Source organism: Spinacia oleracea, chromosome 3 (genome assembly GCF_020520425.1).
Source record: "Spinacia oleracea cultivar Varoflay chromosome 3, BTI_SOV_V1, whole genome shotgun sequence".
Classification (NCBI taxonomy): Eukaryota; Viridiplantae; Streptophyta; class Magnoliopsida; order Caryophyllales; family Amaranthaceae; genus Spinacia; species Spinacia oleracea.
In genome coordinates this window covers 59,212,860-59,225,708 of record NC_079489.1, presented here as the reverse complement: position 1 = coordinate 59,225,708, position 12,849 = coordinate 59,212,860, and the positions used below count along the sequence as shown (strand labels likewise).

Below are 12,849 nucleotides of genomic sequence, written 5' to 3'. Positions count from 1 at the left end.
AGTGATAGATAAATAGATAGATAGATAGCGCACTTTCATGTTATTCACATTTTGACGATATAATGTTTTTTATTCTTCAGGTTGGTGCTGTCGATGACAATGAAGAACTGACTCCCCTTGGACATCATTTGGCCAAACTGCCAGTTGATTTGCTGCTTGGAAAGGTTTTGTATTTTTTTTTATACCTTCCCTGCCCTCTTTCCTTTACTTAATTATGTCACTTGTACGATTTAGGGGAGGGGGACTAGGGTAGGTTGTAAAGGGGGCTGATATGGGGCTTCTTTTTCAAATTTCAAATTCCTACCGCGATACGGTCCGCGACAAGCGTATCATTTCGGTTATCGAGACACCGCGACGGATCCCGCGACCACGACCTATACCGCATTTTCGATCTATGATGAGGGCTGGAATATTATTATTCTTCAACTCGTACCAGCTTCTGTTTTATCTAGCCGTTAACCATATTAAACTGCTTCTGATTACCATTTTTTTTTTCCTGTTGCAGATGATGTTGTATGGTGCGATATTCGGATGTTTATCACCTATCCTCTCAATTGCTGCATTTTTGAGTCACAAATCACCATTTGTTCACGTGAAAGACGAGGTTTCTTCTATATTACTTAATTCTTGACCTTAACCTTTTAAAAACCTAGTTATGTGATGATTTTCTGTCGGTTTGTCCTTCAGAGAGAATTTGTTGAAAGATCAAAACTGGCTATTTTGTCAGACAAGACTGATGGATCTAACAATTCATATGATAATGAGAGGCAATCTGATCACATCATAATGATGATTGCCTACAAGAAATGGGAAAAGATTCTCCGAGACGTAAGCCTTTGTTGTTTTTAGCAACATTTCATTTCTTTCAATCTAGTATTGTTCTTAAACTATGTGCTTTTGACTAAAACCATTATGTGCTGGAGTATGTCTAGCCACCATTTTCCTTTATTCAATGATTTTTTTAATGTTAATATTGGACTTGTATTCCTGAAACAGTTAGTGGGTTTATAATGTGAGATGTTAAGTAACAGTCACATTATTAATGTTCTTAGCTGTTAAATAAATTTTACACGTGCTTGTCAATTGGCATTTCATCTCTGGTTAAAAAATTATCATGATTGATACTGCTTTCTTAAATCACAGAAAGGAGTTAAGGCTTCTCAAAATTTTTGTAGATTACACTCTCTCAGCAGTTCAGTTATGTACACGATAAGGTACACATTCATCTTAAATTTTTCTCTTGCTTTTTATGTATTGTTAAATTCATGAAATTTGCAAAAAGTGACCTTTTATAGTCCAAATTTTGCGAGAAAGGACCTTATATAATTTTTTTTTTTGTAACATCATACCTTAATGCAAATTTTTTTTGTGAAAGGCTATCAAAGGAAAGTTTCCGGCATTGACCGAGCTTCTTCGGCCGATGACTTGCACGTGAGCATTACCTGTGGCTTCATTTTATATGTTAACTTGTAAAAACGAGCATGTTTAGTGGAAACGAAACAACTTCTCTTCAACACGACACAATATATCAAAATCGAGCAATACCAACAAACATCACTTTAACAATGCGTTTTGTTGAAAATGTAGCAAAATGAAGCCACACGTGCTGCTCACGTGCAAGTCAATGGCCGGAAAAACCCAGTCAATGCCGGAAACTTCCCTTAGGTTGTCTTTCGCAAAAAAGATTTACATTAAGGTGTGATTTCACAAAAAAAATTATATAAGGTCTTTTCTCGCAAACTTTGGATTATAAAAGGTCCTTTTTCGCAAATTTGCCTAAATTCATTAATATTTAGGTCAGGCTGTTGAATATGTTGTGGCATGTGAAACAATTCTGCTAATAAGAAATGGATGTTGTTAAATATATTGAAGGTAATGTAAGTGAACCATTGTGAAATTGATGCTTCTGGTAGAGAGCCTTTGCTGAACAAATTCGGTTATTAAAATTCTCAATATCTGAATCTCAATTAAACACAAATAGAAAATAAAATCCTTTTATGCCAAGCTGGATTGAACATGGGAAAGGAAAAACAATGCAGTGTTGGATATTTAACTTTGGATGATGAAATACTTTTTGACATAGTTTTAAGAGCCTGTAATAAGATCATTTCGTCTCATGGAAGGCTAGAGAGCCATTTCAGAGAGACAGCGATTGCAAGAGGACGTAATCCACGAGGTTTGTGGTTGTAGATGAAAACAGAAAACGATGAATCAAGAATAGGGCTTACTTTATTTCTCTTTTCGTACTTTGATCTTAAGCATCTCTCTATTTTACTCAATTTACAACAATATTATACGTAAAGTTTCTTTGAAGATTGTTACTTAATGGTTTCATTTTCAATTTGGGGGAAAACTTAGGGTTTATAATTCCGTGTATAAATCTTTGAACATGAAGCAACTCAACAATTAAATGACCTCAGCGGAGGGAGGAGAGAATTGAGTGAGTAGAGCAGAGCTAGAGATGAGGAACAACAGTTGAAGAAGAAGGTTCATTCGAGATGCAATGGTTCCGAGTTAAGATACGTGATATTGAGTTCTAGTTTTTTGAGATGAAGATGATTTGGGTGGTCAATGTGCTGATTTGGGAGGTTTTTCTTTTTCCTTTTTTTTTTGTAAAATTTTAAAATGCATTTTAATAGTTAATTTTAAACACTTATGGCGTAATTATCCGGTATTCGTGGCCGGAATTTGTTGGTAGGTTGTAATTTAAAGTGAGGGATTATGTTTTCGGTTGTAATTAACAAAAATAAATTTTGAGGTTGGAACCCGTAAAGAGGGAAGTTTTGGGGGTTGTATTTGACAAATTTTCCTTTATATAATTTAATATTTTTAGTGTGATAGTGAAATAGGGAAAATATCATACTAAATAGGTCACTAGCTTTCAGAATCATGGTGAAGCATGCTTATCTTAACTTCTTTTGGACGTGAGTCGGGCTTTGACCAAACAATGATTAGTCGAATTGGTGTAGCTCGTGATTTGACTTGACCTCTATCATCTCTGTTGGTGAATATGGTGATAGAGTAGTTATGATGCAGAGTGGGGATTTTCCTTTTGGGAGCCATAGAAAGGGGATTCGACTATAAAAGTTCGGTAAGGAGTAGATGGCACAACTGAAATGGAGAGAGAGGGTTATCACCTGAGGAGGAGGTGGAGGGATAAGAGGACTAAGAAATTGAGGTAAAGAATGACAAGTTCTTCAGTAGTTCTGTGCGGGTTTTTTGTTAGTGGATGGTATAGACTTTTGTTTCCTTTTTAGTTTGAACTGAATGAGCATACCATACATGGACGCAATTCTTAACACACACATGTGCATGTATATGTAGATTACTTCCTATCCCTTTAATGTAAGACATGTTTCCATAAATAATAATATTTAGATGCATGAATGTAAAAGTGTCTCCCGTTGTGATTGGACAAATATCTATCACAAATGGCTGGACTTGTCAGTAGAAAAAGGGGTTTTTGGTTCTCCTTCTGCTTTTGTCGATTTGTCACCTGTAAATGAGCTTTTGTATCTTCGAGCAAGTGGACAACCCAAGTACCGAACCTTTGTGAAGACACCAACTGAAAGATGTGACTTTTTATGTTTGGTTGATTAAATACCCCATAGTTTCTTGCTTTGTTCAGGTATACTGTAATATTTTTGGGAGCTATTACTTCTTTGAAGTTTCAGAATGGTGTATGGCAAATTCATGAGCCAGACAATCTTAGATTTCATTGTGCTGACATGGCGAGTGATTTTCTTTTGGTAGAGATATGCGAGTGCAGCTTGGAACTCTGTTGGCAGATATTGGACTCATCCATCTCCCTGAAGGTTATCAGGTTGCCTTTTCCTTTAGAGCGTTTGCATGTTTGTGTGCTTTTGCATTGTTTACAATTGTAAATTTACAAAAGACTAATTTACATTCAAATCACGTCATCTCAAATAAAGGGAATGCCTTGTTTCTTTGAAGACCAGATGCTACAAAATCGTCTGAGGTGTCTGTGCTTGAGACAAAGGAACTCGAAGCCCGATGACATGAGTGCATTTACTTGGGATTTTTTATTTTATCGTATGCCATGTACATGCACATGTCAGTAAGAAGAAGAAAGCAGACTCCTAATTAAACGCACTGATGAAGTTGTTAATAATAATATGAAACTAAGAAGTCATTTAGTTGACATAAGAAAAAAGAGTAAGTTGTAGTTCTCAGGAAATAGAAATTCGATGGGTTGTTTGTTGGACAATAATCAGAATAGACTTCCAAGGAGATCTCTTTCTCCATGAATAGGGGGAACAAATCAACAAACTCAAGTACTATAACATAACAGAACTTCCTGATTCCAATTAAACAGCTTAGGATCAACTAATTTTTTATTTTTACTTTTACATGTTTTGTTAAACCAAATGAACATTGTTTATGTACATATCTCTCTTTTTGCTGAGCTTGCAGCATGCCGGAATCCTTGTGTTCTTTCACCTCTGTCAATGACTTCTCTTTCCTTGTGATGAATTGCTTCCATGCTTTCTGATGTATGTTAGATTGGATTCAGGGTAGGCGGAAAGGAAATCTGGAGGACTGGTTTTCTAATGCATCACAACCATTTAACAAGCATGCTAATCATTGTGCAGTAGTGAAGGTAAATATTTGTCCCCTCTATGCTGAATACGATTTCTCTGAAGTTAACGCTAGTAAAGTTATTGAATCTTGCATCCCCTCTCCTGAGATTTTTTTTTTTTTTTTTGGAGTAAATTTGTATCAGTAATCAGTGAGGGATTTATATGTCCTCTTTGTCGTCAAGGCTCATGACCAAAATTTCTATTGGGGAAAAGCCTTTCCATTCCATAATCACAAACTCGAAGAACAATAAACATGGAGATATCCAAAAAATATTATTCTACCTTCTCTCTCCCACTCTTACATATCATTTAGGGGGCGTTTGGTTGGGGGTATTCAGGAAAGGGAAAGGGAATGGGCTGATATCATTCCCTTTGTTGTTGTTTGTTAGGCCTATTTCACCATTCCTTTTACCCAATTTCATTTTCAAGTTACCCCCAAGGCCCCAACAACCACCCGAAACCATCCCCAACAACCAGTAATTGGTGGTTGACAGCGCAAGACGGTGACTATAATTAGATGTAGCCGGTGAAAGGCGGCGGAAGATTGATGCAAATTGGAGAGGAGGATGCATGTCTGGTCGAATTTGAATTGTAATCACCATTGTCAATTGTGTTTTATGTTAGCTATATTTGTTCAAATCGTTGATGCGGTGCTACCCCTTAGGTGGCGCTAATTGCAAGAACTTTGATTATATGGTAAGGTTCAATGTCAATTGCATGTATACTGTATTGAATTTGACTTGTCCAATCACTTCCAAAGGGATTTTTCTACTGGAGAACGATTTGTAAGGAGAGAGAAGATGAAAGAGGTGTGGAAAATAAACAAAATACTACCCAAATACAATTTTATATCAAAGGGAATTGATTCCATTCCTCCTCTTTCCCTTTCTTCATGCCATTCCCTTTACCCCGTGTGAACCAAACGGCTCCTTAATTACCAATCTGATATAGTCTATGTTGAGAGGATATATCCAGCTCACTATGTCCTGTTCAACTACCAATCTGAAATAGTCTAGATCTTGTGCTTTGGTGGCATTGTACATGATAATTGATGAAACCTGTTCAACTAACGGAGGAAACAGAATAGAAGGTGTGGAATTGCGAAGGCTGCTTGGCGGCATGGTGGAGAGTGAATGACTGAAAGATTCGAAGGTTTTTCGTTGGAAAATTGAAGGTATATCATTCGGAAATTAAAAACCGCAATAATGTCCCAAACAAGCAAATTGAGCAACCGGAGGCTTTTGATTATTTTCTTTTCCTTTCTCTTTGTGGATTCCTTTCCTTTCCTCTGATTCATATTTTATTGCCCCTTAGGCCCTGTTCTCTCCAAATTACAAAAATAAAATTATTAAGTCGGTTTGAAATTTTGAATCAACAATAATTAGCTTTAATGAGTAAAATTCAGATTTAATCACTTATATTCAGTTTTGTTCAATAATATTAGTTTGGATTAGAAATATTGTAACCTTTATGCAACACTAATGAATTAGAGTCAGTTTCAGTCAATTAAAATCAGTTTTAATCAGTAAATAAAAGTTTCACCGTACAAATTATTTTCATCAGTAAAAATAGTTTCAGTAAACAGCAAGTGACTCGACTAGGACCTTAGTTTTGACTCTTTGCAAGCACATGACAAAGGAAAAGTAATGAAGTCTAAAGAAATTTCCAGGCAATTATAAGAAGAGCTTTAAATGGGAGGAAATATGAGCCTGTTCACGTCTTCTTATCTGATAACTAGGAAAGGCATTTATCATCAAAACCCTCTAGCAGATAACTTAAGCTTCCTTTTTATATTTTTCTCTTGGGGTTTTTCCTAAGATGGAATCACTACGACAGATTAATCACTCTCTCTTATTTAGAGGGGATTGTGGGGGTCGTGGGTCCATGCAGGGAAAAGGATGGGTGGTAAAGACAAGGAACAGAAATCGAAAGAATTTGCACAAGGTGCCTAAATTTAACTTTTAAGCCTTTCCTAATTCTATAACTTCTCGCTGTAAAGAATAAAAGTGATGCGTTGCTTACGAACTTCTATAGAGTAGTTTAGCGGGGAGCTGAATCTAAATATTTGAGTGAACCACATAACAGAAGAAAAGGATCCAAAATTTTGCACTGTCGTAAACTTGCTTGAGAAGAACAATCATGGGTTTGAGATCTGCTAAGTTTAGTTTTTAATACAATGAACTATTTTTCGAATGCATATAAATCAAATTTTTAGTTAGTGGTGAAATAAGTACAGGGAAGGCAATTTTTGATATTAGAACACATAGCATTAAAACATTTGATGAAGGAATTACAAAAAAATCTGGCAGTATGTTCCATTATTTACCAAATACATAGCTATACCTTTCCCTTGCATATCAGATACCAAGCTAACACTTACCATGTCAATTCTAGGTATGAAAGTATCATATTTAATATTTTAGATTGCACCTATCACAGCTCAGACCACTTTGCATCTTTATCCTTTTAGTAAACGGCGAGGAATTATTTGAATAATTTCATCGTGACCAAGGTTTATCGTGAAGTTTATTCCACAGTATCTTATCCTTCTAAATTAACGTTTTATTGTGCTTATCAAGATCTTATAGTTATTCGCAACTACGGTATGTTTTGAATGGTTGTTTGCAGGCGATATTATGTGCTGGTTTATATCCCAACGTTGCTGCAACAATGGAGGGTATTCATGCTCCAGCTCTTGGAAACCTCAGGCAATCTCTTAAATCTATATCTAAGGGCAGCCAAGCCTGGTGTGATGGAAGAAGAGAAGTTCATATACACCCTTCTTCTGTCAATGGTGATTCCAAGATCTTCCAGTATCCCTTCCTTGTGTTTCTTGAAAAGGTCAGCACAGATAAGATCTTGTTTCTTCCTTATGGTTGATTCTGTTAATTTTGTCATTTTCTTTTTGCACTGATGGGAGGGAAATATTACTTTAGTTCTCGTGTTGGGACTTGGTGAATTTGGTGTTTTTTTCTGGTTAATATAGTACGCTCTAATTTCGTTTACATTCACCATGATCTTATTGCATTCTTGTCTGTGCGAGCATATATCTGAATCATATCATCAAATCAAGTTCACTAAATCTGTTGACATGTTTACTACTCAAATTTCCCCAATTGGAACAAAGAGGCTATATAGAATGGCCGGTTTAGTGATTCCCAGTACATATCATGGAAAATTTAAGGTCTAAGACCTTCGATTAGTCTCAGCACCTTGACATAGTTCCTTCAGCTTATAGTGCTTTCAATATAAATTCCTATACGAGACTCAATTGAGGATTTTGATGTCTTTGAACTGAATATTAGAGTGTTGACTTATTCTATATTCCACGTGTATAGGTTGAAACCAACAGGGTTTTTCTGCGAGACACAACAATCATCTCTCCATATTCTCTTCTACTTTTTGGTGGTACTATACATGTTCAGCATCAGGTGAGTTACTTTTCCGGATACCAACTTTAGATGGAAATCAACCTTAATAAATGACAGACCCTTTTTTACTAATATTTATTTGCCAGGTTTTTGATGTATATGTGTTGAATGATCTCTAGAACTTGTGTTATTGACAGGGACTAGCATACAGTGGTTTTACATTGCAAGAAAATATGTACACAACTAACCCAACAATAATCCAGTTTAGATGGGAAATTCCTGTTATTTTTCAATAATTATCATTATGAAATTCATTTTAGGCAAATTTGAAATAAAATACCTTATATGGCACAAATTTTGTGAAGAAAAAACCTTACATGTATTCTTTTCGTGAGAATTATTAAAAAGCCACTTTGTGCTCAGATTCCGGCCAAAAATTCAAATCTTCGATCTTTGAACCATTCTCTCCTCCCTCTTTGTGCTTGTGTCTCACAACATTCAATCTCTATTTCCATAACTACAAATTCCTCGTCTTTATTTCTCCTTTCTATCTTCATGTTCTTTCCTTCCATCGCCATTACTGCCGTTAAACATCATATTGAAGCTTCTCCTTAACATGTACCCTTGGGAAATTAGCTTCTTCTAACTGAGCTTCCTGCCTTCTTCCCATTATTCCTTTGCTGAATACAACAGATAAACGAGTAAACTACATAAAATTTATCCAATATCAATAGAACACTAATGGAGAAGACATTAATTCTGGAAACAAAAAATCAGCAATACACATCAACCATTAATTGATATTATCAAGGAAAAATTGACATGAATAATCCCAACTTTCACCCATCTTCTCAAAATAATCCCAACTTTGAGTTATTTTAGAATAATTCCAACTTTAGGGGATTCCTTCTCAAAATAATCCGAAATATTATTTTTCAACACATTGCGGACCTAAAACGGATTAGTGTAGGCAAGAAAAAGAAAGTTTGGCTTATTTTGAGAAAGTCCCCTCAAAAGTTGGGATTATTTTGGAATAATCCAAAGTTGGGATTATTTTGAGAAGATGGGTGAAAGTTGGGATTATTCATGTCAATTTTTCCTATTATCAATTCAATTTGGTAATTGAAACTTCCAACAAAGTTTCCGATTTTATATCCCTATTCAATTTCCAAATCAAATTCCCAAAGGTAGTGTTTGGAAACTTGAATTTCATTTCGATTCCTTCATTTCAAACGTGGGCATTGAAATGTTGAATTTCAAGTCCAAATTTATTGTTTGGTAAATACTGGAATTTCAAATCCAGTATTTCAATTCAACATTGATGTTTGGGAACTTAATAGAATTTTGATTCTAAAATTGCAAATATTCCACCAGAAAGAAGAATAACAAAAGTGGAATTCAATATTTCAACTTCAATTAGACAACAATCTACCAAATTAATCATCAATATTCCAAAAAAAAAAGTAATCACAAAACAAAAAATCAATCTTTCTCTCTCAAACTTCCAAAACAAAAATTAATTATCCGGAAACAATGGTGAGTGCGAAGGGTTAGGCGAGAGAGCAAGTATTGAGCAACGATCCGATTCAACCAGTGCCAAAAAATGTCGTCGCCACTGCATCAGAGGTTGGGGCGTGTCGACTCCGTTCGAATACTTGACAATTTCGCTTAGATGACAGTGGTAGTGGTCGTTTTCACGGAGGATATTACACGCCGAAAGGTGGTGGTGGTTGCCCTGGTTGGACAACATTCTAGCTAATCATATGTTCAGCTCAAATCTCAATGTTGTTGACGAGCATACCTGCTAAAATTCCTTTATCAAATCGTCTAGTTGTTACTATAAAACCCCAATCTTGCAAATTTCCGCACAAATCAAACCCTAGAAAAACAAAATCGAAAAAAAAATGTATTAATTAACAGTTAAATAGTATAAATCGTATAATCATTATTAATCAAGAATGGAGTGAAATCCAACCCCTAAAAAAACAAAATTTGGGGAAAAAGCAAACCTAAAAAAGTTGAAATATTGATAGAGATTTACCTCAAACAGAAGATCGATTCGCATAAATCTCTAGCCCGCATAGGAGAGAGAATGAGGGGAGGGTGAGAGAAGAATCCTTGGAGGAGCTCGAAGCCTCTGATGGTGAGGTAGGAGAGAGAATATCATTCCTTGTGAGAGACAGAGTGAGAGCGAGAGAAGAGACGATGATTTGGATTTCAAATTCCGGACTTTCACGTGTAATTTGAAATTCAACCCCATAGGGCTTATTTCTTAAATGGCTTGGAATTGGAGCAATTCCAAATCCAAATCCTTTAATTTCCCAAACATGTCATTTGGGTCAATTCCGGAATTTGAAATGAAATCCGTATTTCCAAACAGGCCACAATTGAATTCCCTATTTAAATTTCCTAATTAGCAACCCCCATAAACATAAACTCTAATTCAGATAATAAAAAGAAAAGGAAATTAAAGAAATTAAGGGACATGATTCAAATCTTTGTCTAGATTTTGAAGCCCTTATGATGTCCTTCAGTTGGTGTACTTTGATAGACAACAAGTTAAGAACATAAAGGTGGGTACAAAAGAAAGCAGTAAATTAAAGTAGGAAAAAAAAAGCAGTGTGTGAATGAAAAGGAAGGGTCGGCCTGAGGTTTGACTATTGGGACAGAATCCGACCACAAAGTGTGGTTGTTTTTAAAAAAAAAAGGTGGTATAAAAGGTGTTCTCTCACAAAAAGATCATACAAGGTGCTTTCTCACAATGTTTGTGTCATTATAAGATCCTTTTTAACAAATTTGCCTTCACTTTATCTCTTAAGACGATATGTGCATGTCGCAATCTCCTGTTAGTCTGTTATTCTGTCCCAAATTGTGCATTACGTTTGGGTGATTTGCAATACATATAAATTAACAATGTATGCTCCATTTTTAAACTTCTGGTATGTGTATCACTCAATCTCTTGAAGTATAGTAGTAGTTTTTTAGTTTCTGCGCACGTAGACCATGCGAAACATATTTTCTTGCTTGCTTCATACATGTGGATCCTTACCCATCATTTGGGAGAGAGCTGACAGGTATGTAGGGTTGAGCATAAGCAGGACATGGTCAGATAGTGGGCGACATTACAGGGGGCTTCGCATATGTCAGGGGACAACACCCCCCCTCAAATTTTCTAATCTGACCCTCTCAGAAATAGACTTTGAAGCATTCAGTATACACAGATCAAAACGTTGTACCCAATGCCCAAGGCTCCCCGCTATTTAGCATAGGGTTTGGGGAAGGTCCAAATAGTCTTTTCTTTAATTTCATGAAGAGGATATTTCCGGGGATTGAACACGTTACCTAGTGGATAGTAAGTAGACACTTGACCATCGTGCCAAGTCACTCCATTAAAAATGGAAGAAGTATTTATTTTGAAATTTAGTCCATAATAAATCTACTTGAATGAAGAACGATTTAAAAGCCTCTATTGCGTTTTGTATAGGGAACCGTCACTCTAATAAATAGTATCGCATCATTCCATTCCCGCATGGGAATCATAGTAAATAAATTTGTAGTTTGATTAAATAAAATCTATTAAGAAACAGATAGTGCAACACTTCCAGAGGGTGGAACCCCACAACCAAACCAATTTAAATAAAACCTAACATAAGGATAGTGAATTTCTATTTAATACTCCTTTCGTTTACATTACTCGATACACTTACCTTTGCACAAAATTTTAGGTAATAAGTGGTTGTATGGGTATCAATTGTTATTTTATTGAAAAATAGATGTGATATAAGTTAGTGGTATATTTTTTGTAATTGAAATTAGAGAGGGTGTGGGGACCAAACTGTTCTTAGTGGGATGATAAAGACAATATAATAATTGTGTGATCATTCCTAAGTTGAAAGTGTAACAAGTAATGTGGGACGGTGAAAAAAGAAAGTGTAACGAGTAATGTGGGACGGGGTAAGTAATTATATAAAGTAGTGGTGGTTCTTAATAGAGTACAACACTATTTCTCTATTATTCAACAGGTCGATGGTCAAGTAAGCCTACATGTATGATCCTTAAGAAAATATTAGTTCAGTGGTTGATATGCTTATAAATGAAATGCCATGGATATTAAAGCAGATTTCAATTCCCACAGCATAAAGGCTATATTTTGTCTTTACGTACACTATTTGATTCATGTAAGTTTTTTTCTTAAACAGTTATTTCGTTCTCCCAGTTAACATTGTAGTCCTAAAACCTTAAGAAGTATCTAATTTGATCTAATTTTTAAATGCACTCTTTTTATTACGTTTATAATGACTACTAGATCTTGCGAGAATTATGGAGTATGAAATTATATCATACATGATGGGAATAATTTATATTTTTGGGATTTGTTAATTTAGTTTGCAATCTATATTAGTGATTTCTTTTATGAAGAAACATACACCAACCTTAGAACAAAAAAGATAATTAATGTTTAGTTTCTGTGGAATTGAATTGTCATAACATTATGCTACTTCATAGTTCTTAATAATGAGTACTGGGCCTTTTGAGGGAAGGCTCATGATACCGCGATGAGTAATCCTTGACCTATGTTGATGACATATTACTTTTAATACTTCTTCAGCTATGATTGACCTGTAACATCCACATCCTTTCCTGAAGCGTGTATTTTGCAAAAATGGGATGGGTGTGACTTCACACCCATTTTTAAGCATTTCATATTTCATATTGTAGCTTGAGGCCTTGAGTTGACTAGTGGTCTTCTTATTTTCATGGATTCAATTGAGTTGCAAAAAAATAATTGGTTGCTTCATGTTTATACTGCCCCTTTTTCTCCCCCACTCTCTACTGAAATAAAATGGAAAATTCCTCTTACAGGACTACGTTCTTTA

The 12,849-nt window shown here is 35.4% G+C and overlaps 1 protein-coding gene across 3 annotated transcripts in view; it reads left to right on the top strand.

The window, feature by feature from the left end:
• The window catches only part of LOC110784873 (DExH-box ATP-dependent RNA helicase DExH7, chloroplastic), a 60,721-nt gene that overhangs the window by 36,088 nt on the left and 11,784 nt on the right, over positions 1-12,849 (top strand). For all 3 annotated transcript variants that reach the window (XM_021989322.2, XM_056840353.1, XM_021989320.2), the window contains 8 exons: positions 81-164; positions 506-604; positions 688-828; positions 1,144-1,214; positions 3,754-3,823; positions 4,535-4,621; positions 7,230-7,442; positions 7,940-8,032. In XM_021989322.2, the coding sequence (XP_021845014.2) occupies positions 81-164; positions 506-604; positions 688-828; positions 1,144-1,214; positions 3,754-3,823; positions 4,535-4,621; positions 7,230-7,442; positions 7,940-8,032 (858 nt within the window). The remainder of the gene's footprint in view (positions 1-80; positions 165-505; positions 605-687; positions 829-1,143; positions 1,215-3,753; positions 3,824-4,534; positions 4,622-7,229; positions 7,443-7,939; positions 8,033-12,849) is intronic.